General features: G+C 43.6%; 1 protein-coding gene across 1 annotated transcript in view; it reads left to right on the plus strand.

The window, feature by feature from the left end:
• The window catches only part of TPO (thyroid peroxidase), a 76,461-nt gene that overhangs the window by 25,160 nt on the left and 23,409 nt on the right, over window positions 1-27,892 (plus strand). Inside the window, exons 5-8 of the mRNA XM_083174797.1 lie at window positions 1,992-2,121; window positions 7,296-7,502; window positions 15,336-15,848; window positions 23,607-23,865. Of these exons, the coding sequence (XP_083030923.1) occupies window positions 1,992-2,121; window positions 7,296-7,502; window positions 15,336-15,848; window positions 23,607-23,865 (1,109 nt within the window). The remainder of the gene's footprint in view (window positions 1-1,991; window positions 2,122-7,295; window positions 7,503-15,335; window positions 15,849-23,606; window positions 23,866-27,892) is intronic.

Here is a 27,892-nt window from a genome sequence, read left to right on the forward strand (position 1 = left end):
TATTGAAGAACTTTTGAGTGGGCTTTGAATGATTTTGGTCCAGTGAAACTGGAACGTTTGGTTGCAGAGTAATCTGCCCTCAAAGAACATGAACAGCCATGAAATTACATTTCAAAAATAAAAAAAATCGGTTTACACTCAATATCTCTGGAACCAATTGACCTATATGGACTAGCCTTGTAACATATTAAAGGCCCAGCGATTCGGAATTGAATGAGATCAACCGCAAGCTTCTGTTATGCCAGGGAGGGAACTGGCAGCCATCGGAATTGGGTGGGGGTCGGAATTGACGAGTCCCATTTTATCCTATGGGGAAAAAACGTTACAGCTTTGCCAGGCGATATCTCCGGTTCCCAGGGGGCTAGAGACACGCTGGGCTCTTTGAAAAGCCCTGGTTCTCAGCTACAAATGACAGGGGGGCACCTGCCCGGGTGCCTCCCCCCCCCTGAATCCGCCACTACTGCCGTTAAAGTCCAGTCCACTGATATTGCTGCATAAGATAAGTCCAGTGTTACTGCAGTTAAAGTCCAGTCCAGTGATACTGCTGCATAAGTTAAGTCCAGTGGTACTGCAGTTAAAGTCCAGTTAAGGGATACTGCTGCATAAGTCCAGTGGTACTGCCATTAAAGTCCATTGGTACTGCTGTTAAAGTCCATTGTTTCTGCCATTAAATTCCATTGGTTCTGTCCTTAAAGTCCAAAGATACTGCCATTAAAGTCCAGTGATACTGTCAATAAAGTCCAGTGGTACTGTCCAGTCCATTTATACTACTGGTACATAATACCAGTCCAGTAATACAGCTGTAATTCTGTCCAGTGATACAGCTGCTTAATTCCAGTCCAATGATACTACTGGTGCATAATTCCAGTCCAGTAATCAGTGGTGGCTCGTACCTTCTTGGGGGAGGGGGGTTGCCTCTCGCTGCAGATGCCGCTGGGGTACCGCGATGCAGGCACCCCCCCCCGCCACCTCTCATCCCGGGCCCTGGCGCCTGTGCTATAATGACCAGCACATAATGACCGGCACATGCGCAATTTGGCAGCCCGCAGAAAGGCTACCCGGAGTCAGAGTGAGTCACAGTGAAGCCAGTGCAGTCTCACAGACTACAGTGGTGGATTTTACCTGGGGGGGGGGGGGGGCTGCAGTCCAGTCCAGTCTAATTCCAGTCCAGTCATACCTGCTCTAATTCCAGTCCAGTGATATTGCAGTATAATTCCAATGCAGTGATAGTTACTGCCGTTAAAGTCCAGTCCAGTGATACTGCTTTATCATTTCAGTCCAGTACATAGTTTATTACAATACTTTTTATCCTATGCCATTTCATTATTTTGTGTTTAAAAAAAAAATTGTTAAAAATTTCAGTCACAATGTACTTTGTTATAATTTGAAGGACATTGTTCCTTTTTATTGAACGTATTTCTTGTACATTGAGAAATGTATATTTATTGTATACTTTTCAAATGACTGTCTCAATAAAATTTATATGAGAAATTAAAATAAAAAGTGGTGTGGCGGACATTTTTCCAGTGATTTCACATCACTGCTGCTGCCAGCAGTAGCTCTGTGCTGTAGACTCTACTGCGCATGCACAGATCACCAGAAAAATGGGCGTCGCACCTGTTTTTCCGGGATGTCAGCAGCGATCTTATTGCCACCGCTGCTGGACTCTGGAGGATAAATATTGGAAAAATGGGTGCAGTGTGTGCGGTGTGGGCCCCCCTGGATTCAGGGGCCCGTGTGCACCATGCACAATGCAACCATTATAGATAAGCCACTGGTTCTCACCTAAATCTTCAATCGTAATCACATCTTAGGTAAATGTATCCCACGGCATCCAGCTGTATGTGAGTAATACTGTAGTTGTGTATACCTGTCTTCATGTTTTCACATCATATAGCAATTAAGCAAGTGAAATGGTGTTTCTCAAAAAAAAAGTTAAATATATCAGGTTTCTTTAATGGTGAAGAATTACAGCTTTTTATATTTTTTAGGAATCACCCTACCTGGGGGGCATCAAATATTCTGTTGCATCGATGGCTTCCATCACAGTATGAGGATGGGATCAGTGAGCCAATGGGATGGAGTCCAGATTTCCTCTACAACAATTTCTATCTCCCTCCAGTAAGAACCTTTCACTTGTATCCACAATGCTGATACTCTGCTTGTAGGGCCTTGTGATGTGGTGCAGTGGTAATCCTTACCTCCCAACATGACCCATTCCAGGAGGGACACAATGCTGATACTATGCTTGTAGGGCCTTGTCATGTGATGTAGTGGTAATCCATAACTACCAACATGACCCATTCCAGGGGGGACACAATGCTGATACTCTTCTTGTAGGGCCTTGTGATGTGATGCAGGGTGTAATCCATACCTCTCAACATGACCCATTCCAGGAGGGACACAATGCTGATACTCTGCTTGTAGGGCCTTGTGATGTGATTCAGTTGTAATCCATAACTCCCAACATGACCCATTCCAGGAGGGACACAATGCTGATACTCTTCTTGTAGGGCCTTGTGATGTAGTGGTAATCCATACCTCCCAACATGACCCATTCCAGGAGGGACACAATGCTGATACTCTACTTGTAGGGCCTTGTGATGTGATGCAGTGGTAATCCATACCTCCCAACATGACCCATTCCAGGAGGGACACAATGCTGATACTCTGCTTGTAGGGCCTTGTGATGTGATGCAGTGGTAATCCATACCTCCCAACATGACCCATTCCAGGAGGGACACAATGCTGATACTCTTCTTGTAGGGCCTTGTGATGTGATTCAGTTGTAATCCATACCTCCCAACATGACCCATTCCAGGAGGGACACAATGCTGATACTCTTCGTGTAGGGCCTTGTGATGTGATGCAGTGTGTAATCCATACCTCCTAACATGACCCATTCCAGGAGGGACACAATGCTGATACTCTGCTTGTAGGGCCTTGTGATGTGATGCAGGGTGTAATCCATACCTCCCAACATGACCCATTCCAGGAGGGACACAATGCTGATACTCTGCTTGTAGGGCCTTGTGATGTGATGCAGTGTGTAATGCATACCTACCAACATGACCCATTCCAGGAGGGACACAATGCTGATACTCTTCTTGTAGGGCCTTGTGATGTGATGCAGTGTGTAATGCATACCTACCAACATGACCCATTCCAGGAGGGACACAATGCTGATACTCTTCTTGTAGGGCCTTGTGATGTGATTCAGTAGTAATCCATAACTCCAAACATGACCCATTCCAGGAGGGACACAATGCTGATACTCTTCTTGTAGGGCCTTGTGATGTGATGCAGTGGTAATCTGTTTTATAGTCATTTATGTTTTCCGCTTTGTGTGTTACTTTGTCAAGAGTTTTCTTGATTGAATTTTATTTGTTTTTACAAAAATCAAGTTGGCAGCCCCAACAAGACATATAAGGAACAAGGGTAAAGACAATAGGGTAACCCTACTCTGCTAGACAAAAAGGTCACATGACAGAAGCTACAGCTGGCTGCAGAGGCGTAGGGAGGGCGGAGCCACCGGAGCTCCTGCTCCGGGTGCCGATTGGTTGGCTGGCGCCGCCGGCCCGCCCCCCCTCCGCAAATGGTCCCTGCTACTAGTGTGGCGGGTACGCCCGGGGCGGGCAGCGCCGGCGGCTGCCCTGCCCGGCGCCTGCCTTCCCTCATGCCCAGGCTGCTCGCCCGGTCCCCGCCGCCAAGCATCACGGGCGGTGAGGCCGGGCGGCGGGCTGACAGTCACCACGGCTGCCTGTGAATTGCTGCTGCTGCTGCTCGGTCTGGCTTCCGGGCAGCGCAGGCAGCCAGCGTAGCAGCAGCACTAGTGTGTGTGAGTGACAACAATGTCACACTCCTCCCAGCGACTCTGACCCCCTCCCTCCTCCCTGGCTACAGCAGCGTCATCACCAGCCTTCCCAAGCGCTGGCTGTAGCCTGGAGGAGAAGGTCTGTTGCTGGCTGCCGCCCGTGCGATATTCAGTTATTCAAGGTGGATAGATTTTTTTTTTTTACAGCTAAACGTTCTTAAAATAAACATAGTAAGCTTGTTTTTTTGTTGGTTTTGTGGAGCCCGGGGGGGGGTTAGTGAATCTCTGGCTTCTGCTGCTGCCCTGGCCTGCTGTGCTGTATATATCTTTATTACTGCTGTATATATATTTATCTATCTTTATTAATTTATCTTTATTTACAGCTGTCAGCATGTTATATATAGCGCAGCAGCTTCCTTTACAGTGTCTTAGCGCAGCAGATTCCGTTACAGTGTCTTATACAGCGCAGCAGATTCCATTACAGCGTCTTATATAGCGCAGCAGATTCCGTTACAGCGTCTTATATAGCGCAGCAGATTCCGTTACAGCGTCTTATATAGCGCAGCAGATTCCGTTACAGCGACTTATATAGCGCAGCAGATTCCGTTACAGCGTCTAAAATAGCGCAGCAGATTCCGTTACAGTGTCTTATATAGCGCAGCAGATTCCGTTACAGCGACTTATATAGCGCAGCAGATTCCGTTACAGCGTCTTATACAGCGCAGCAGATTCCGTTACAGTGTCTTATATAGCGCAGCAGATTCCGTTACAGTGTCTTATATAGCGCAGCAGATTCCGTTATAGCCTCTTATATAGGGCAGCAGATTCCGTTACTGTGTTTTTTTATAAAAAATGTAAGGGGGGGCGCAAAATATGCCCTTGCTCCGGGCAACATGTCGCCTAGCTACACCGCTGGCTGGCTGAGGTGAACAGTCAGAGCTATTTTTCATGCTATTTCACGCATTTGAAATAGCCCTTAGGGCAGTTACAGGACTCCCCTGAGGTGAGCGGTTGTGGAAACCCCCCACCCCCACACGTGTCCATCTGCAGAACACATCCTGGTGACCTAGTCTCAGCGGCGGCGGACCTGGTCCCCATGGGTGGCGGTCCGGGTCTACCTCATCCATCGGCAGCAGCGAAGAAAAAAATAGAATTTCAAAATAGCCGTGGCCAGCCAATCACGACTTGCGATGTCCTGCCCCCTAGAGCTGGCTATATTAGCCAGCTCAAGACAGGGGGCAGGGAGTCCGACGGTGGAGGAGGAACAGAGAAGAGCTCTTAAAGAACAAGTCCTGGGAGGTGGCGGCCATGCAAAAGAGCTGCAAAGGCCACCGCACCCAGGTGAAGAACACAGATGAAGAGGCTGAAGCCCTGGAAAGCGGCGGTTATGTAAAAGAGCTTAATAGGCCGCCGCCCCAGGTGAAGACACCGCAGAAGCCCGGAAGACAAGATGCAATTTAATAAAATATTTAAAAACCTGTGTTTGTGTTTTTATTTTAATATTTCCTTTACAGGGGGCTATATGTACTGGTGGGCCTGTAATGTCCCACCTGCTGGTACCAGCATGTGGGGCAGGCTTGCTGGGATCTGTAATCCTACTGTAAAAGATAATATTACTGTTTAAACAAGCTATCAACCCTGCACCCACCGCCCAGGGGTGCAGGGGACAGCCCCGGGCTTCAGCCCAGGCCTGGGTTGCCCTGGAGAGGGGGGACTTCTTTATTTGGGGGGTCCTCACCTTCACAAAAGCTCCCGGCCTAGGCTGACTAATTAGGGTGGTTAACACAGTAGCGCTGGTATATTTGGTGGTCAGTATACAAATTATTATATGAGTCAGATGCAGCCACCTTTCAGAGGGATTGTGTACCTCTATATACTAGCAGCAATGGTGTGGTGTAGTAGCTGCAATATGCTGATACCACTAGGTGGCGCTGCTCTCCTCAAATAATATCTCACAAGCTATAAGGATATATTTTAATATAAAAAAACACATATATAATAATATCAATAAAAATAAATGTCATATAACATCAGTGCACTTCAAAGGACAAGACATACAAGATATACAACACAACATACAAAGAGGTATTTTTCTTATTGAGGCTTGTCTGGCTATAAATGCATTTAACCAATGATGGTATTAATTGGATTAAGGCTGAAATAGTGTGATATTTACCAGTTCTGCAAATGAATGAATGGATTTACTTTCTTAGGAATTAGGGTGAACACTCTTTCCTTACATGGAGCATTATGGATGATAGCATCCACCTATATTAGGTAGTAGCCTCCCTTCAGCAATAGGGGTGCGCTCCAGGTGCTAGTGTCCATGCATATATTGTCCCATAAATGTGGATCCAAACAGTGGCTGATGTAATCGAATGTGTAGACCCTGCTGTGTGGCGCTCCAAAACGCGTCTTTGACCACGGGACCCCATCAAGCGTGTCCCTTGGCTATTACACCCCCTGCTAGTGGAGCCTGGTGCTGGTCCCCAATATACGGGAGACCCCTATTCATTTTGTCCCCCGTATTTTAGAAACCAGGGCTTGCTCAAGAGCCTGTTGCTTGTCCCCAAAATACAAGGGACCCCCACTCACTTTGTCCTGTGTATTTTGGGAACCAGGACCGCTTCAAGAGCCCAGTGCTGTTCATACTCGTGGGGGGGACCCCACGCCATTTTTTTACATTATTTAATTATTTTTCTATTACATTATTCCAACCCATTATTTAAATTTGAAGACCCCCCCCCCCCCCAAAGTTGCCAAAACACTTTCTGTGAGAGATTTTAAATCTCTCTTGCTGAATCTCCCATTATGAATCTCTGGCACAAATCTCTCTTGGGTATGGGCCCTTAAGGATCTGCCTTCCACAAAGATATAGTACACAGGTTCTCAATATCAGTCCTCAGGACCAGGGCTTAAAGTGGCCATGCAGAGGTTAGGGGACTAATTTCTCTATGCCACCTAATTACCCCCCTCCCCCCCCTCCCTAACCCCATTAGGCAGGACCAGTGGTAGGGTTTTTGGCATCCCTCTGCAAACTGTGAGAATTACTTTGCAGGGCCAATGTGGCAGTTAAAATGTTCCACCTCACCATTAGAGGTGGTGGAACTCAGTTCTACCCCGTTGCCTCTCACTTTAACCCCTGCTCAGGACCCCCACACAGTGCACGTTTTCCAGGCCTCCTCACAGAATCACAAGTGATATCAACAGCTCCACCTGTGAATCTTTTAAAAGGTGTCAATGAGTAATGAATGCACATGTGCATCTGCCAAGCGACCTGGAAAATGTGAACTGTGTGCAGTCCTGAGGACCGAGTTTGAGAACCACTGGTCTAGTACAATTAGATGACAAGGTTTTGTGTTTACCTATTGCAATGTTTGTTTTTTTTTGCTCTGTATTTTATCATGAAAACCTTTTGTTCATACGTATACATACATAAAAAAAATATTTTGAAATATTCATGTTTTATTTCTTTTTTTAGGTTCGAGAAGTTACAAATAAAATAATTCATGCATCAAATACGGATTTTCAGGAGGATGGTTTATATTCCCATATAATAATTGAATGGGGACAATATATAGACCATGACATTGCTTTTACCCCGCAAAGTATTAGTAAAACTCAAACTCTGTGGGGAATGAACTGTCAGTCAACTTGTGAGAGGAAGAAGTCATGTTACCCCATAATGGTACGTTAAATGTCATTTCCTTATGTTTCCAAATCTGATTGTTACTGTGCAAAGATGTGGGAATGTGTCATCTTAATGGGGGGGGGGGGGGCATACATACACAACCCTCAATTACTTTCCCTCACAACTCTGTGGGGAGTGAGGGGAAATGATCACTGTTACCAGTCACAAGGTATTGTCACCAACCTGATAGTAATATTAAGCCATCACAAGGCCTTTAGGGCTTGATTCAGGGTGACTCATAAAGCACATGTGGCTTGCTAATGGACAAAACCATGTGCACTGCAGGTGGGGCTGATGTAACCTGTGCAGAGAGTTAGATTTGGGTGAGTTATTTTTTGTTTTTGTGCAGGGTAAATAGTGAACCGTTTGCAGGGGCAGACTGGGGCGGATGGCGGCATGGTTGGCGTCGCGTGTAGGAATGCCCAGCATTTCATGGGCGTGCCCATGAAAATGCTGGTCATTCCCATGGGTACGCGTGCGGGATGAAATGTGCCGGGGCGGGCGGCTGACATCATATGATCCTCGCAGCTTACCGAGTCAACCTGAATCAACCTTGTGCTTTGGAAGTGAAAATGAATCACCCCCTTATTTCCCCCTGAGAGAGTAGAGTGTTGATAAACGAAGAGAGGATATGTATAACTACTACATAAACCAAAGAAGACTTAACATAGTGTAGGGAACAATACTAACCTCAAAATATTGAAACGTAATTTTAATACATTTACCATATATACTCGAGTATAAGCCTACTTTTTCAGAAAATTTTTTGCCCCCTCGGCTTATACTCGAGTGAGGGTCCCACTTGAGTCAATAAGTTTTCCCAGGTTTTTTTTTTGTAAAATTAGGTGCCTTGGCTTATATTCGGGTCGACTTCTACTCGAGTATATACGGTATTGTATTTTGTATGAAATGAAATATAATTGTTGTTTGGTGATAAATTACTGTAACTGATGTAATATAAATGTATGACTACGGTTTGAACCATTACTAATAGCAGAACAAATCAGTGCATATTCTTTTAGGGCTGCTTTTGGGTTGTAAGTGAAGTAATAAAGAGTGGGAATAGGTTGATAGTAATTGGTCTTCAGCCAATACTGTAGGTAGACAACTATTGATTGACAGTCAAAAGGTGAACACATGAAAAGAGTCAACATATATGGGACAGTAGCCAGTCACAGCTTGACATATTGTCACGCCAATGGCACGACACACCATGTGTGCCCATGCAGCTGTGGTGCCGGTGCGATGAACATGACTGCATCTGTATACAATATTATTAGTTGGGTTGTGTTACTGCTGGGTTGTGAAAATAATTGTTTTATTGAAGATGACCAATTGTTCCAGTTCTATCCAAAATTATAAAAAGTAATGCTCCGGTGTGCCTGTGCGGGTGGTGCGGTGGTCCGGACTGGTCGGGTTGGTGCCACATAGGGACTGCAGGCTCTGTCCCTGCAGGTTGTGGCTCACCCGCTGGATGGGGATCGGAGCCTGATTTATACATTTGGCTTCTTGCCAAATGATTTATACATTTGGCTTTGGCTTTTGGCTTCTTGCCAAACTCCCTAATACACTTAACCATGAACTACAGTGGACTAGGGACCTGGGAGATCCACCAACCGAGGAGTCTTGGTCGATCATACATGAGAGAGTTTCTGAAGCCTCTATATCTTCGGCAATTAAGGAAAACGCCTATAAAATGTATTATAGGTGGTACATAGACCTGAACCTTCTACATAAAATGTATAGTTCAGCTTCAGATAGGTGCTGGAGAGGATGCGGGGAGGAGGGATCATTCATTCATATTTGGTGGACATGCCCAAAGATTGTTCGGTTTTGGGATGATGTGGCCCAGCTGCTATCCCAGGTTTTCTCCTTGGTTGCCCCATAGGGAAACTTACTAAATCTTCGGACAAACTGTGCATACATATCTTGAATGTGGCAAGACATCTCATTGCCAAGTACTGGAAGTGTCAGGATCCTCCCCACTCCAGCAGTTGTTGAACAAGATTTGGTATGTGGTGGCCATGGAGAAAATATCAGCATATTTACATGACACCTCCCATAAATTTCTTTCTACTGTATATGGAGTGCTTGGTTTTTATTTAATGCTCCTATCAGACAGATTCATATCACCCGGTTGTTCAGACATGCTGACCTAGCCCCTTAGTTTATTTTCTTTAAATACAGTTGCTGTGCTTATGCTTTTATGCTTACATCCTATGCACGTACTCGCCCCCCCCCCCCCCCCTTTTTTTTTTCTCTTCTTTTTCCTTATTTTAATTTATTTTCTCACCTATTCTCTTATTTGTTTGTACTGCTTAGGTACCCTATACTTTTTTATAGGTCCTTAGTATTTTTTTGCTATGGTTGTGAGTTTTTGGCGTTCTGGAGGATTAAGGTTCTTGGCCTTTTATATCAATTTACTTACCATATACGAAGGCTGGTCTTATCATGACTGATAGAAAGTATAAGCCTCATGGAGGGTATATTTCCCCGCAATTTCCCTTTTTTTTTTAAATTTCATTTTATATTGATATATTATGTGTTAAATTAGGAAGATTGTACTCTGATATATGTTTCTGATTTTTTTTTTGCATTGTTTGTTTACTGTGTATAAGTAAAGAATTTATCAATAAAGATTTTGAAAAAACAGAAAAAAAATGTAATGCAGCGTTCTGTGCCTTGCATCCTTTCTCGCGAATTACTCTACCTAACCCCTTACAAACTGAATTTGATTAACAGACCTGAATAAGAAAAACAAATCATAGAACTAGTAAGTCAAGCAAGTAGACAGCGCAAAATGGACACACTTGATACGTAATTGGTTAAAAAATCAATTTATGTTTATTATAAAAAAAAATTCAAATTATTAAGAAATTTCACCGGCCGGTGGGACCAATACAGTTAAAATAATAATGTTAATATTAAGGTAGCAGTTACACAAGGCATACACTCTAATAAAAAAGAATTAAATCACATTTAGTAATAGCTCTCTCAGCTTGGTTAAGCATGTATAGGGTTAATTGCTTGGTTTTCTGTTCAGACAGAAATGGGTTAATGTCAGTTTTTTGCCAAGGAGATGTTAATTGACAATTCTTAGCACCGTGCTGACCGCACAGAAACTGCTTATCAGCAACTTTACTATTGGTTAGTCATTCAGCCATGCATATGTGCTGTTATAAATGGCAAAGTTAGTAAATCATGCAGATAAAAGAGTGGTATACTTATGCTCTGCGGCTTGTGGGCTGCTTTGGTTTTTGGTTTGTAATCCACTTTGTGGGGAGGGTGACTGTCTCTGCCTGGAGCGGGTTCCCAGCTGGTCTGTATACAATTCTTGCAGCTTTATCAAGAACTCCTTTGCTCCGGCTTCCGGGTCTCCACGCGGCGGTATCTCCAATACAAAGAAACAGGGACTTTGCTGATGACGCGTTTCCCCGCCTCTCACTTAGTCAGCGGCTTCCTCAGATCTGATGGCTAAAGGGTAACAGTATTTTTGTTTGTGAAGCTTTGTTCAAGGGAATATGGGAGTGGCTTTAGTTTTGATGGAGGTTAGCAATTTAAGTGTCCTTGATTTGGCGGAAAGACCAGTAGCTTGTTAAATGTTTATATATTTTATAATACCAATGAGTGTTTTCGTAAGTATATTATTGTGGTAGGTGCCATTTTTTGTTGTCTGCCACCATGCTATCTTTAATGATATTAATTCAATTATATTTGATTATTCAAGAATTTATATCTAAATGTTGTTGATGCCGAATTAAAATTTTACTCAATTTAATCCCAACTTGTCTGTAAAGGAAACTGTGGATTTCAATAGTTAGAGAGTTCTTATTCTTTTTAGCCGCAGAGATTTGTTTTCTTCTATTGAGCAAAAGTGGCAACCTAACAGTTATATTTGTCCACAGAGCGTGTCAAACCACAGATGTTTATAAGCAGCAGATTTAGGAATATAAAATCCATTACTATAATTATATATAATAATAAATGGATGCAATAATATAGTTTTCAATAAAGTGTGTATATATATATATATATATATATATATATATATATATATATATATATATATATATATGCAACACTGGATGCACACAAAGTTGCTACCAACTTTGAGACCCCTAATGCGCATTTTTGAACATATTTGGGTAATTTCTTTAAGGTCTTCCAGTGGGAACCAAATCCACAGCTACAAATTTATCAGATGTCTAATGTGAAAGGTCTCTCGTCTCAATTTCAGGATTGCTGCCTTGAACAGATGGTGGGATAGTTTTTCTTTAATATCCCAGGGATTAGGTATTTAGCTACATTAAAGAGATCAGTGAATACCGGGTCTTTGGAGATGTTTTTGTAATCGTTACTGAGTTTTATATACCTTCAGGCTATAAAGTGCTCTTTAATACACCCACCTACTTTAAAGACGTTCTTTTCTCTTTTATTTCATATTGTAAATGACTTGTAATAGATGTTGTGGCAAATGTTCTACGTTATTAGGCTTTCAATGGCTAAACATTATTTTTAACATTCTTTGTAAATGAAAACAACAGAAAGCTGGATCTAACATAAGCATCACATTATAGTACATGACTACAGTAATCTGTGCTATTTGTACACGAGTGCGCTTTTGACACCTTAATTGGGAAATTAACAAAATATCAAACACTTTAGCGATCACAGCTACACATAGTTTAGTTAGTTATAAAATTAGTTTTATTAACAAGGAACAGGAAAATAGCAAACAACAATGAAGACTTAAATATCAAAGACCATTAAATAGAGAATAAAAACAATTTTGGACAGTCATATAACATTATAACATGCCCCAATGCATTAAATATGAAAGGTTGCACCCTATTGCAATTAATCTGAGGTTACAGACATACTGTAGCCCTCCTACGCAGAGCTGTAATACTCAGATAATATGAAATAGCCAAACCCAAGCCTCTTACTGGGCCCTGCCATATATTTTCATCTCTTCCCCACATGTATGCACTCACTCTTCCCCGCACTTATGCACTCACTCTTCCCCGCAAGTATGCACTCACTCTTCCCCAAACGCATGCACTCACTCTTCCCCGCAAGTATGCACTCACTCTTCTTCAAACGCATGCACTCACTCTTCCCCGCACGTATGCACTCACTCTTCCCCACACGTATGCACTCATTCTTCCCCACACGTATGCACTCATTCTTCCCCACACATATGCACTCACTCTTCCCCACACGTACTGTATGCACTCATTCTTCCCCACACGTATCCACTCACTCTTCCCCACATGTACTGAATGCACTCATTCTTCCCCACACGTATGCACTCACTCTTCCCCACACGTATGCACTCACTCTTTCCCACACATATGCATTCACTCTTCCCCACACATACTGTATGCACTCACTCTTCCCAGGTGAAGATCTAATATGGAACTAATGACATGATTCAGACACGCTCACTAAGCAGCATTCTTTTGCTGCTTAGTAAGCGGGTAATTGCCACTCACCGAGCCAGCATAAGCCCGCCCACGCTGCTGTCCGAATGTCCACACCGGCATGCGATTAGATGTGTACGCTTACACAGCCCCTCGCATGAAGATGAACGGGTGAAAAATCATTAGATGGTCGAATTACTTTTTTTTACCCGTTCGCAAATAAAATTTTATTTGCCTCCCCAAAATGGGCGAGAACGGGGCGGGTGCTGACATCATGTGATGTCAGCCACTCGCCCCATACAGGCTTCGCCATGCCTGCGTTTGTATGAAGATGCCCAGTGTTTTTTTGGGCGTACCCACCGTTGTGTGCTGCCATAGACGCCATGCTGCATTCTTCCATAGACACCACACTATGTGCTGCCATAGACGCCACACTGTATTCTGCCATAGACGCCATGCTGTGTGCTGCCATAGACGCCACGCTGTGTGCTGCCATAGACGCCACACTGTATTCTGCCATAGACGCCATGCTGCATTCTTCCATAGACACCATGCTGTATTCTTCCATAGACACCATGCTGTGTGCTGCCATAGATGCCACGCTGTGTGCTGCCATAGACGCCATGCTGTGTGCTGCCATAAACGCCATGCTGTGTGCTGCCATAAATGCCAAGCTGTGTACTGCCATAGACGCCACATTGTGTGCTGCCATAGATGCCACGCTGTGTGCTGCCATAGACGCCAAGCTGTGTGCTGCCATAAATGCCAAGCTGTGTACTGCCATAGATGCCACATTGTGTGCTGCCATAGATGCCACGCTGTGTGCTGCCATAGACGCCAAGCTGTGTGCTCCCATAGACGCCATGCTGTGTGCTGCCACAGATGCCACATTGTGTGCTCCCATAGATGCCACGATGTGTGCTGCCATAGACACCATGCTGTGTGCTGCCATAAACGCCATGCTGTGTGCTGCCATAAATGCCAAGCTGTGTACTGCCATAGACGCCACGTTGTATGCTGCCATAGACGCCAAGCTGTGTGCTGCCATAGACGCCATGCTGTGTGCTGCCATAGATGCCACATTGTGTGCTGCCATAGACGCCACGATGTGTGCTGCCATAGACACCATGCTGTGTGCTGCCATAGACACCATGCTGTGTGCTGCCATAGACACCATGCTGTGTGCTGCCATAGACACCATGCTGTGTGCTGCCATAGACACCATGCTGTGTGCTGCCATAGACACCATGCTGTGTGCTGCCATAGACGCCATGCTGTGTGCTGCCATAGATGCCATGGTGTGTGCTGCCATAGACACCAGGCCGTTGACCTATTTTGCTGGTTGTAAAGGGTACCCCATAACAGCTCAAGCTTCAGTACCCCAAAAATGTAATTTGCCACTGCTCTTCCCTTCTTAGCATAGTCAGCATTACTCTGCATGCTTCTTAGGATGGGGTCAAATTACTAAGATGGGAGTTCTATTGAAGATGTAATATTGCCCATAGCAACCAATCCGATTCTGTCTATTATCATCTAAAAGGTGCTAAATAAATAAGAAGCAGAATCTGATTGGTTGCTATGGGAAACATTCCATCTTTAATAGAACGCCCATCTTAGTAAATAGAGCGTGATTTTCAACCTTTTTACCTTGCGGCACACTAAATAAGATTTTAAAATTGCCAAGGCACAACATGAGATCCCCACAGGGCAAAACACATTGGCCCCCACAGGAAAAAAAATCAAACCTATTGGCCCCCATATAAAAAACAATCCCACTGGTCCCCACAGGTAACAAAAATAAAATACATTGGCCCTTTACATGAAAAGAGACCAGTCAATAACAGTTGAACTGGTGGTGGCTGTAAACTGGTTTGGGCATCTATAGATCTGGGGGCACACTTGAGAACAGCTCACGGCACACTAGTGGTTGAAAAACACTGAAATAAACCCTATACAGCCCTCTGTCAGAAAACGACGGCCACTCCCTGTTACCACCACCACCAAACCCCCCCCCCCCCCCAAACGCTGTCTTCCTGTCATAGAAATGTGCAGCAAAAAAACCGAGACCGAATTGCGTACAATACCAGCTTTGTGACTGCATCTAACTTAAACCATAGATTGTAAGCTCCACTGGGCCAGGGACTGACATCAATGGTCAAATTTACTCTGTAAAGCACTGTGGAAGCTGTGTGTGCTACATACATAGCTGGTATTAAACATACAAAATAATAAATAAATCAGTCTATATATCGATGTCGATATATAATGTTGATATATCGTAGGATCTAAGTAAGGTAAGTGTTCATGTTTGTGCATTTGTGTGGAATTTTGTATGTTTGTGTGTTATTGTATGTGTGTGTATATGTGTGTATAAAAGTTGAAAGTTTCATTTATTTTCTAAATGCAGATATCTGGCAATGACTCAATATCCCAGAGTGGATGTATACCGTTTTATCGCTCTTCCGCAGCCTGCGGCACCGGGGACCAGAACGCACTGTTTGGGATCCCATCCACTGCAATTCCAAGAGAACAAGTGAATGCTTTAACATCATTTATTGATGCATCTACAGTCTATGGCAGTACAGCAGCTGTGGAAAATAAATTGAGGAATCATTCAAGTGAGGAGGGCCTGCTGCGAGTAAATGTTCAACATTCTGATCATGGAAGACATTACATGCCTTATGTTGATGACAAACCATCACCCTGCATACAAGATCCTACTGCCGGCTCCGCTGAAAGAATCGAATGTTTCTTTGCAGGTGAAAGCAGATCTAATGAAGTCATATCACTAGCGGCAATGCACACGTTGTGGCTGAGAGAGCACAACCGTTTGGCGAAAGCTCTGAAAGAACTCAACCCCCACTGGAGCTCTGAGACCACGTATCAGGAGGCTCGGAAAATAGTTGGCGCTTTACATCAGGTTGGCATTACATCATGTACTTGACATCTACAGTATATATATAAAAGGATAACTACTCCTCACCTCTATGAGGTAGAGTTCTTCCACTGACTACTAGCTGCCACTCCACTGACCAAATGACTGCGTTGTGTGCTAAAAGATTTCATAACAGTGAAAGTAATATTTGCAGGGACACTTATCTGTTTCAAATTTTCTGGATATAGAGAGAGGGAGCTGTGACTACAGAGATTTAAGTTAGGAGCAATCAGGGACTGGGGGTGGGGTGGAGAGTCTGTGAGCGAAAAACTGTCACAGGTCAAAGTGAAAGTAAAAACGGTCACAGCTCAACGTGGAAGCATATTGCAGAAGCCGTCATTTTGACAGGATTTTAACGAGTATCTATTAAATTCTATAAGTTACTATTCAGACAGTAGATGGAAAGGGAGCTTGATAATTATACAGATGGGGCCAGCGCCATCAATGCTGGCATATCTGGTGCTAGCAAACATGGACGCGCCAGCTTCTTGCAGGAGTCCATGGCCTGGTCTGGCGATTACCGCGCTAGGAGCCGCTCTGATGAGAGTGGCTCCTTCTGTCTATGTATTTTTTATTGTGAAGCTTGTAATATATGGTTTCATGATTTATAATGAAAACATTATAATACAGATTTATAGATAGGTACAGCAGATAGAGCAATCCTGAATCGGCCCGATAATTGGGAAGATAATAAATACTAGGAGAGATCCTTTCTAAATTATCAGAATCATGCATTGTCTATACTTCACAAGTGAGTTCTAGGTGAAGCAGCCATCTTGGGGTAACTACATGGGTTACAATGTATAATTCTCAATACCTGAAGTTAAGAGACAAGGGTAAAAATGATAGTGACTAACAGGATACCCACTGCATAAATAGCTCTGCACAATGAGGAATACAGTATGGTCTTTACTCTGTAATGTCTTCTTTATCCACTTTTTTTCCTTTACAACAATGATAAAGCGTTGGTATGGGAAATATCAATATAGGTTCCAGGCACATGAAATAATTAAATATCTGACCAAAAAATAATAAAACCTAAATAAAGGTCGATAGTCAACAGGTTGACACCAAGTGGTCAACCTGCATTCCATTGATCGCCCCTGCGATATGGTCTTTATAAAGTTGCTGCACAGTGATTCTGTATCGACAAAAGTAACATTTTTAGCAGGCTTTCTTATCTATACGAATACAAGTTCAACTGTCATATGTAAAAATGTAAACAAATAACAACACAAATAATAATATTACTACAGTACTGTATATTGATTTTGTGTAACAGAATGTGTGAAATAACATGTCCGGAATGTTCGATTTCTTCTGAACAAAGGTTCTACAAGCTGCCAATCAAGCAAATCTAGGAATTCAATTTCTCAGTGAGGACTCTTTCTATGGAGAACAATTCTTTAAGTCGTTTTTTCTTTTGAAAGAATATTACATGAAAAGGAATATAACATGGAACCTTAAGGACATAAAGAAGAAAGCTACTGTAGTATATGTGTCTATGCCGAAGACATCCGCGATCATAAACATTACATAAATTGTCTCTGCTAATACTAAATTACTTTCAAAATATAGACTTAAGGATATAAAAAGTCAAAAATTCATTTTATGCAGAATGGAGTTTTGTGGCGTGGAAAAGAGAATGCAGAACACAGAGATTGATCCTGGCCTCTTTCTTCTTCCCCTTGTACTCCATGTGAATAATCTGACGTGCGTGATTCACTGTGATGCTGCATTCTACCAGCCCCTATGGCCCCTCCTCCCTTTTCCTTGACAATTTTGCTGCCTGGCTTCCCCATTTTCCCTCTATCATCCTTGGTGACTAACATCCCCATTGACATCACTAATGCTGCTTCCACTAACCTTCCTGCTCTTTTCTCCTCCTTTGGACTTTCCCAATGGACCTCTACCCCCACTCACAATCTCGGCCACTCCCTTGACCTTATCTTCACCCAATTTAACTCTCTGGGGACTTTCTCCATTTCAAGATAATTCTCTCCTCTTACAGCTCTACTCTTTCTCTCCCACCAAACAATCCTTTTTCCAATCAATCATCTCTTTTCAGTCCTCCAGTCTCCAAAATTTCTTTGAAACTTTCACCTTCACCCCCTCCTTATCCTCTCTCATCCTCTATCACTGCAACTTACTTTACCTCCTTCTTCATCATCTCCAAAATTGAGGATATCTGGCACAATATCTCCTAATTTCCCCTCTGCTGCCCCCCCCCCCCCCCCCCCATCATCCTTGCCCTCCAACTCTCCCACTCTGTTCTCCTTTCGCATCACTACACAAAAGGAAGTCTTCTCCCTCATCTTATCCTCTTCCCCCTGTACCTGCCCCTTGGACCCCCTCCCATCTCCTCCACTCTCTCTCTCCACCACTTGCTGCTCCTACCATGCTTATCTTTTCTACCTATCACTTTCTACTGACATATTTCCTTCATCATTCAAACATGCTCTGGTCTCACCTATTCTTAAAAAAACAACCTTAACCCTTCATCACCCACTAGCTACCACCTAATTTCTCTACTCCCATTCACCTCCAAACTACTGGAATGGCTGGTTTACAGCCAAATCACCAGCTACCTCTCTGACAACTCCATCCTTGATCCCCTACAATCTGGCTTTTACCCACTACACTCCACTGAGACTGCCCTGGTGAAAGTCACCAATGATCTGCTTTTGGCCAAATCCGGGAGACACTTCTCTCTGCTAATCCTTCTGGATCACTCTGCTGCCTTCAACACTTTGGATCATCCTGCAACTAAACTTATCACCCACTGACTGGACATCTCACAGCTCGACTACTGCAATGTTCTCCTCACTGGCCTCACTCAACTCCCATCTCACTCCCATCCGATCTGTCTTCAATTCTCCAGCTAGGCTTATCTTCTGCCACTCTCCTTCGACAAAATCTGCATTGGCTCCTATTCTCCTACAGAATTCTCTTGAAATTCCTCACACTCACATACAAGGTCAAGTGTGTGGTCTGACCTAATTAACTTTTTTGTTTTGGAAACCACAAAGTTCCCACGGCTATTTAGAGAAGGGAATATCTCCCTGTTCTAAACAGAGCTTTGCTTGACTGATGGGTCAGCGGAGCTTAGCCAAACAAAGGAGTGCTGCTGCAGTAGCGCTCCCTGATTGGCTGCCAGGACCTACTGTACAGTGACAGAAGTTATGGGGGAACCCTGCATTCAGGGGAAGGAAGCTCATGTGTATAAATGGGCTTCCTTCAGTCCGTTTGGATATGTTTTTGTTTTCAACTCCCTGATGCCTACATGGACAGAAGAGGACACGATCTACACCGGAAGTTGTAAGAATCAATTTTTTTCAAAGGTACCCTATGGATTCTACTGGGGAAGAGGACAGGCCTATGGTGGACCCTATAGGTAAGTATGTATGTTTGGTGTCTGTATTAAAATTTTACTTTAAATGGTGGGGTATTGGTTCTGTAGTGGGACTACAAATCCCAGTGGGTCCATTAATGCCCAGCATGCTGGGCCTTGTAGTTCTACTACAAAACCTAAAGCCTATGTTTAATATTTTGAACACTTTATTTTTACACCATCACCCAGAGGCACTAGGAAGCCTGTATTGGGCTTTATTGGGGGGGTCACCACCTCCCCAGGGACCCGGCCGGGCTGAGCAGCCACAGAGGTAATGCTTTGGCTGTGGGACCTTATATGCTTTGCACTCAGCACACTATTCAATTCTCCCTCCACTGTGGGTGGTAGGGTATGAGATACCACCTGTTTTTGAAAAAAGCGTGAAAAACGTTGTCGACCTAATGCATGTGTCCACCTTCCTACCCTGTCGACCTATTTAATTTCACCTAAGCGCTGTTGACCTTTAGTTGTCGACCTTCATTCTGTGGCTTAGCGTCCATATCGCAAAGGGGTATACTGTATGTCAACCACATGGCCCTAGGCCGTTAAAAACATCTGCTATTGTATACTAACTAGGAAAATAATGCAGGTTACGATTACTAAACCTACGGTAGAACATAATAGCTACAGAACATCTAGGCTACCAAAAATAGTGAATAATCTTTGCTGTTTTTTATATTACAGTTCATCGTCACCAGTGGTGGCTCGTACCTTTTTGCAGGAGGGTAGCTGCCACTGGCCGAGATGCAGGCAAACCTGCCTCCCCCACCCAAGCCACCACTCCTCCTGGTTGTAGGTACTGCGCATGTGCAATCCCAAGATTTTAGGGGCTGACACTCGGCAGCCCGGAGAGAGGCATCCCGGAGGAAGGGAACCCCTCCCAATGGGATTGCCTTGGTGACTGACAGGTCAGAAGTCACTGCCAGTCACAGGGAAGCCAGATAAGTCTCACAGACTGCATCTGGCTTCACTACAGTGGCGGATTTTACCTGGGGGGGTAGGGAAGGCTGGGAAAGAATCATCACTGATCATTACAGTGTTAGAAAATTTGAATATAATTGTAATTTTACATTTGTTTGTTACTATCTTGTAATCTAATCAGAGGTGTCAACTTATGTTTTTTTCTGGTGGGTGCTCAGCGGGAGGGGGAGGGGTTGCAGCTGGGGGAAGGGGAAAGAGGGCCGCCGCCTACCTGTCTTTGCTGCCATGTCTGCACAGGCTGTTTTCTGAGTGGGGGCGGGTCCGTAGCTCTGCGTGACATCATGGCGCGTCGCACGTTGGACTTGCAATGCACCTCTGGGAATGCGGCCTCCTAGTGTGACGGCTAGGGACGGATTTTCTGGGGCCTATTCACAGGCCCCTTGGTACCCGCTGGAATTATCTGTGGGTGATCATCATTTTCTGTTGGTGCTTAGGGTAGGATCACCGCGCAATCGGCGACTATGCCTCTAATTATTTTTCAATCACCCCTCTGCACTCTGCAAGAATACCAACAATGCTGCTTAGTTGATGTGAAGAAAGCAAATAAAATCACACACAGTGATTTCTGTCTGCTGCTGCTATTTCAAGGGGTGAAAATCTGATTAAACAGCTGTACACAGTTCTATTGATACACGCAGTCCAAGGGAACACACATTAGCTATTTTTCTACAGGAACAAACCAGATGAGGGGACTGGATATTAGATTACAGGCAATAGCTGTTTCTGCAGAAATCCTGCGCCAACCATGAAAAATATTATCAGCGCTAATAACACAACAAACATGGAAACGTTAACTCGTAGCATGGTTGTTAGCCAATAAATATAAGGTCAGGAATTCTATTATGAGCCGATGTTTGTGTCTTCAATTTCCAGCCTTAGCAGGTAGACAGAGAGGGAGTACTTTATATAGGGTCATCAAGGCTAATAGAGAACTAAAAAAGTGTAGGCTTGGCAAGTTTTTACAGTACACGTCCTAATAAGTAGCTCAGTAACATCACAAATCTAGAGTTTTGACAAGAAACTGCAGAGATTGCTAACTAGCGGAGTTATTGCTGCTTGAAGCACGGCGCTAAGTGACAATCTCGGCTTTGTATCCCGGTGACAAACAAACCGTTTCCTTATAAAACAATAGAAACAAAATCTGCTCTCTGCGGGATTTGTATACATGTGAGGAGAAGGGGTTCAGGGGGATATATATATAAGCCACATACAACAGCCACTTAGAGAAACATACATACATATGATGATTGATGATGATGATGATGATGAAGCACCCTGGGCGGTATAGCATTAATGATATGCAGAGGTGCCGACAGGTTGACCGGCCATGGGCCACCGGATGAGGGGATGGCCTTCGGGAGAGGACGTTGACACGCCCCATGAAAAAAAAAATTGTGCGGGGTGCGGTATCCTCCTCGGACACACAGAGGGGAAATAGATGACAGGCCGTTGCTGCAGATGTCTCTCTCCTCAGCTCAGCACATGGCACTGAGCAGCGTGTGCTGAGCTTAGGTAATAGGCTGTGCTGCTGCAGCGGGAGCCTGTCATCTCTCACCCCACATCTAGGCTTCTTCCTGCAAGGAGGGAGGAGAAGTGGGAACCGGGACCACCTCAGCAGACCCAGGCCTGGGTAAAAAAAGGACCCGCTCCCCCCTTCTCGACACCACTGGTGATATGGATGAAATTGATATGTTGAAGATATCACATATATATTGCACAGTGGGCCTTATTCTAGTTCACTCTTTCAACCCGATTAGTTAGTTTGTGGGTCAGGCTAGTGTATGGCCGGTTAATGTGTGTTAGGGTTACAAACTAATGGGGGGACTTACAGTTAGGCTGCGGTGAGGGGAAGGTTTGGATTAGGTTACGGCACTTAGAAGGGGGGTTAGGGGTGGGCACTAGTGGGGAGGGTCAGGCTGTGGAGGTGGGGGCTGCTTTAGGGTTAGGCTGCTACAAGAGAAGGTAAGAATAAAGAGGGTAAGGGGAGACTGCCTCTATCCCCACTGCTGGGATATAATGTGTATCCCCAAAATATAGGCATTGCATTTTCAGTTTACGGGAGCGCTTAATGCAAACGTGTTGCGACCGCTCGGGGAGAGGATCGTGGTGGTTGCGTGATGTCACACACACACAGTCTGTGCGTGATGTCACACACACACAGCCTGTGCAACCCAAAACATGGGCAGCCTACTTCTGGCTTTGCACTTAGGTGTGCGAGCCAGTGGTTAGTCATTTTGCATGCACATTGCTGGGAGGGACAGTGTGTCCCATGCTTACCAAAGACTTTGCAACCGCAGTACTGGATGAAGATTTAACTCATTACACATTACTAGCATAGAATTGTCCTAGTGATGGCAACAAAAGAAGAGAGGTAGTTATCCGCACAGGATCCTCATTGTGATTGAGGAAATTAGGACCCCCCTAGGGTTTAGTTTGATGTGGCATCTGCCTTTAAATCGACTGGCAGGAGGTGTGCCACCACTGGACAATATCGAGATAGCTTTAATGGGAAGGAGAAAAGAAAAGAATGTCCTTAACGGGTCCTTAACGGGTGCACGTAAATGGTCCTTAGATAAATAAAATGTAACATTGAAACATGAACACACCTATCCTTCCCCTAAATTCACGTTTCAATGTTACATATGTGTTTTGTCATATTTCGCTGAGTTTTAGTAATAATAATAAAGGTTACATTTTATTTATCTAAGGACCATTTAGGTGCACCCGTTAAGGACATTTCCTTCCCATTAAAGTTGTCCTAGTAATGTGAGAGTGGTGTTAGTAAGTTTGCCCCTAATCTATACCTCTATTACTCACACACCGCGAGCAGTTGGTCATGTGACCAGATAATCTCTGTTGAGATTCTGCACAGAAAATGTAAATCTTTCTCAGATTAGAGCAGATCCAAGGTAACCATATAAACAAGTTCATTTAGTAAACAGTAAACCACCCTTGCCTACTGTCAATTAGTCATTTAATCATTTAGTAAACAGTAGACCACACTAGGCCCTCCCAGCCCCCTAGAAAGGTTGGCAATTCTACCACATCAGCCCCAAACCCCTTCATTACCATCGGCCACAGGGACAAGTGCCGGCAAACACGGTGCTTCAAAAACGCCCTAAAATGAAGCAAATTGCATCATTTTGTGTAATTTTAAACCCACGAATCACTGTATTTTCCTGTAATGGGGGCTTGATGATGTCATCAGCCATCCATGCCCCCTGAACTGCACACCAGCATCTCCTCTCCGGTTAAGGATGCAGTAGGCTTCTACTCTTCCATTTCAATAAATATGTGTATTGCGTCTGACATCAGTCATTTTGTTATTATGTTGTTGTTGTTTTTTAATGCTATTTTTATTTTCTGTAAAGGTCATCACTATCCGGGACTACATTCCAAAAATTTTGGGCTTGTCAGCATTTCAGCAATATATTGGCACATACAAAGGATATGATGAAAACACCAATCCCTCCATTTCAAATGTATTTTCAACAGCAGCGTTCCGTTTTGGCCATGCCACTATCCCTCCGCTTGTGCACAGACTAGACTCTCAGTATAAAGAACATCTGCAATACCCAAATCTTCTGCTAAATGAAGTTTTTTTCCGTCCTTGGAGAATAATTAAAGAAGGTAATATACAGTATGAAGGTCATCAAATAACCTTTACCATGTTTCATATTTTACAATTTAGGGCTCAATTCATACCTGCATATAATAACTGCCTAGCGATCAGATAAACACCGCCCCACCCTACTGCCCGAAACCCATCGATACCAAGCAAGCGCATGTGTCGGCACAGAGGAAAAATCATTCGATGGTTACTCACCATCAAATAATTTCCCCTCTGTTCCCAAAGAAATGTAAGACTATACTTACTTTTCGGATGGACACTTCCTGAGGAATTCAGGGCGGGCGCTAAAGTCACGTGATGTCATAAGCCTGCCCCGAGCAGGCAGGGGTGTGGCTGTGTTCGTAGGTGTCCACCCAGCGTTTCCATGGGTGCGCCCACCGTTCTTGTGAGCAGGCCCATTAAACTTTGGGTGGACCCTAGCCACTGCCCTCTGTCTGTCACTCAATTTGCGAATGCCCCAAACTCACCGACGGCGTTCACTCCAGCAGGGTTTGCGCAAACATGTGAGCGACTATGTCCATGCGCACACCCCCACTATCGGGGACGGGGCCGAATTCGCACCTATGTGAACACTACTGAATCGGCCCCTTAGATTACTTGTTTTTATTATGATGTGCAATTTCAAGCTTTATATTACTTTCAATTTCAAAATTCTGAACTGTTGATTATTTGTACCAATAATGATGATGCTTTAATCTTTTAAAAGTTTTTTTTTTTTTTTTAATACTTTGGGCCGTGTAGTAAGTTTCTGGATGCACAAAAAGTATTTTATTCACAGACAAAATAGTCATTACATTTTTCCAATGTATTTGCCAGAGGAGTATATGCAAACGTCCATGCACTCAAGCCAATTGGTAAAACAGCTGGAACAGTCCAAAGTAGGTACAGAGATATGTCCACCATTATCACTGGCGACCCGTTGGCCATGATTAGTGTGAATATTCATGGGAATGTGCGAATAATAACACCCATGATGCATAGTGAATGCATTGTGCATATAAAGATCTTACAACAATGCGTTCGAGCCCCTTGTCAACCCGGGCCCCTATTTTGTATGAGTGACTGGTCGATGGTCTGCATTGTCTGACACAGACTTACTATACCCAGGTATCCGGATTGCACAGCCATCTTGAGTAAGCTTTACCTGAATAAGCTACTGTACCCAGGGGCGTAACTTGATATTCATAGGCCCCATAGCAAAAGTTTGTAAGGGCCCCCTTATTTAGCAACTAATGTTGATAAATGTATGTAAAACATATTACTTAGACAGTAAAGATGGGCCCCCTTCAGCTCTGGCCCCCATCGCAACTCCACCCCTTGCACCTATGGTAGTTACGCCCTTGACTGTACCACACCCTTTCTAAAACCAAAATAAGACAAGTGCCCCCTCCAAAATACTGTATACACAATTTGAAGGGTTTTGTGTAAGAATCATATATATTATTTCTAGAAGGTGATGTTTGATGACGATCCCTTTTGCTTACTTCATACAGTACTTAACCAAAATTGATAAATGAGATACTGTACCATTTTGAAGATTAAGTTCTCCGCTTCTGAAGATATGTTTATTTAGAATTGCACGTCGTATTGTTTGTTTAAAAATTGAAATTGATTTTTGACCCTACAGTTGTTTCCCTGGATGCGTCGTTTTGCTCGAAATGGCTTCAAATAAACCGCATCTTCTTTCATCCTACTACAAACCACCAACCTCGCTATAAAATGAACCGTATTTTATTCAAATGCAAAATTTTCACATGGGCCACTTAATGTTTCCTTATTAACTGACCATCAATGGTGCTGCATAAAGCCCCATAAATACTGTTTTCTTTAAATGCATCTGCCTCAATAAGTGTTGGAATTTTTTATTTGTTAATTAAATTTATTTGCTATGTCCCTATGACTAAGTGGTGTGCACAGTTTTACTACAGTGAAACCAGATTGAAGCCAAACAGCTGTATGTTCTGGAGCATACAGTATCCCCGTACATAACGTCAGATGCACACATTTTATACATACTCTACAGTATGCTGGAAATTTTCAAGACCTCATTAGAACATAAGATATCTCAGCTAGGCTTTTAGTCATGAAAGACATTAGTCTTTCTGTCATTGAGCCTATTAACACTCTTGGGATCAGTTACACCCTGACAGTTTATCGCCCACCTTTTTTCTTCCTTTGCTCCTATTTTTCACTGATTAAGTATTTTTGGTGAGAACACACTGATCAATATTTTCATGTGTACATTCGGGAGTGGCGCAGTCTGCCTTAAACGGATGGACAATCGGGACGCAAACTGAAAGACGTTAGGTTCTTGTTGTTCCCAAAAATCCAAAATCCTTCTGTGGATTTCAAAGGGACTAAAATCTGTAGAGGATTGGGGTATCTCTTGCACTACAAACTTGGGTAGGAGTAAGTACCAGTCTCGCATTGAGACAAATGGGGTACCGTGGTCCATTTTCAGTATTCCTATACAGTGTTAGTAACTCTTGAGCAATTCTGTCAGTATTATATTACACATTGGTATAGCCTCTGGTAGCATAATCTACTACCAAAAGTATGTATTGATGCTCTCGAACAGATTTTTCCAACTGCCCTATCAGATTAATACCGATCTGACCAATGTGCTGTCTTCTGACAATACTTCTTTTCTGCTGCATAGGTACCTGGCCAATCTGTATGCTTCGGAGAGTTTTCTCCTCCCCTAAATGGCCACCCTTACAGATGTACAGTATGTGTGTAGCACTCAATACCAACTGCTCCATTTTTGGGGGAAACTAACAACTGGTCTACCCTATTTCCCTTTAAAGTGGTTACACAATATAACAAATCAGTTTTTTTTATAAAATATGGTGGCAAAGCAGCTACCACCTTACCATTAAACTCTTTCACCATTTCAAAGGCAATAACAATATTCCTATCATCCTGTTGGTCTCGCCCAAAGTCCTACAATGACACTTGATCACCAACAGGGTTCCACTGGGCCGCTGTCTCTGTTTCCTCAGGAGGTTCAGTGGCCGCGGTAGCTCTCCCGGACACCAAGCTTTGGGAGGGGGCCTCTTTTAGCTATGCTTATCTAGTACTATACTAACAAGATGTTAAACGACTGTCAAAATGATGGCTTAAGCTGGCCACACATCTACAGATGGTTTTCCAGCATTTCAAAACAAATGGTGAATTGTAATTTGCTCTCATCCATTATCAGGATTTTGTCCCAACCTGGCAATCAATCTGTAGATGTACGGAAAGCTTTAGTCTGCTCCTACCTCCAATCTCTGTCTTCACAGCTCCCTCTGTCCATAGCCAGGAAGTTTGAAACATATAATTTTGCTTTCAATTTCTGTTTAGGAGTTATTTGGTTTGTCTAGTGGCCTCTAGTGGTCACTGGCAGTACTTTACCTCAAAAAAGTACATTAGCAGCTTTACATTTTTAAATGTATCTATTCTATATATACTGTATGTAATTTAATATTCTTTCAATGGGCCACAGCTCCTATATAATGATGATGGTGATGCGGTTGTCTTGGGGTCTCTATAGCTATTTGCCCTGAAGATTTATTTTGCTAGACTGCTGTACACTGTGTTGGGCACAAGGTTATTTTTTGCTAGTGAGCGAAGGGTTTTATTTGCTGGTTTAAATGGGTCCCGCCGAGTAACAGCTGGTTATGCTGCTCCTGATATTGATGCCAGATATCGCATACAGCTTCAGAGTATAGCCGTGCTGCCCCACATGGTTGGTCTTACAACCCTATGTCTGTTGTCATAGTTTGGGATGGTTAAGCTATTGTATATTCGTGTTGGGTCAAATTGTAGGCATACAGTACTGAGGTCCTATTCTGTTTGTATTTGGAGCTGTATATTTAGTGTGCAGGCAGGGATGGTGGAAATCTGGTAGCTATGAGAAATATTTGCTTCATGCACCTGTTTAGTCATTGGCTCTTTACTGACACATGGCTTTCCCTTGCTTTTTTGGTTGCATGTGGTGCTCTCAAGTACTCTGAAGTCACTTATGTATATTCCTGGGCCTAT

Source organism: Crinia signifera, chromosome 3, assembly GCF_055691185.1.
Source record: "Crinia signifera chromosome 3, ASM5569118v1, whole genome shotgun sequence".
Lineage (NCBI taxonomy): Eukaryota > Metazoa > Chordata > Amphibia > Anura > Myobatrachidae > Crinia > Crinia signifera.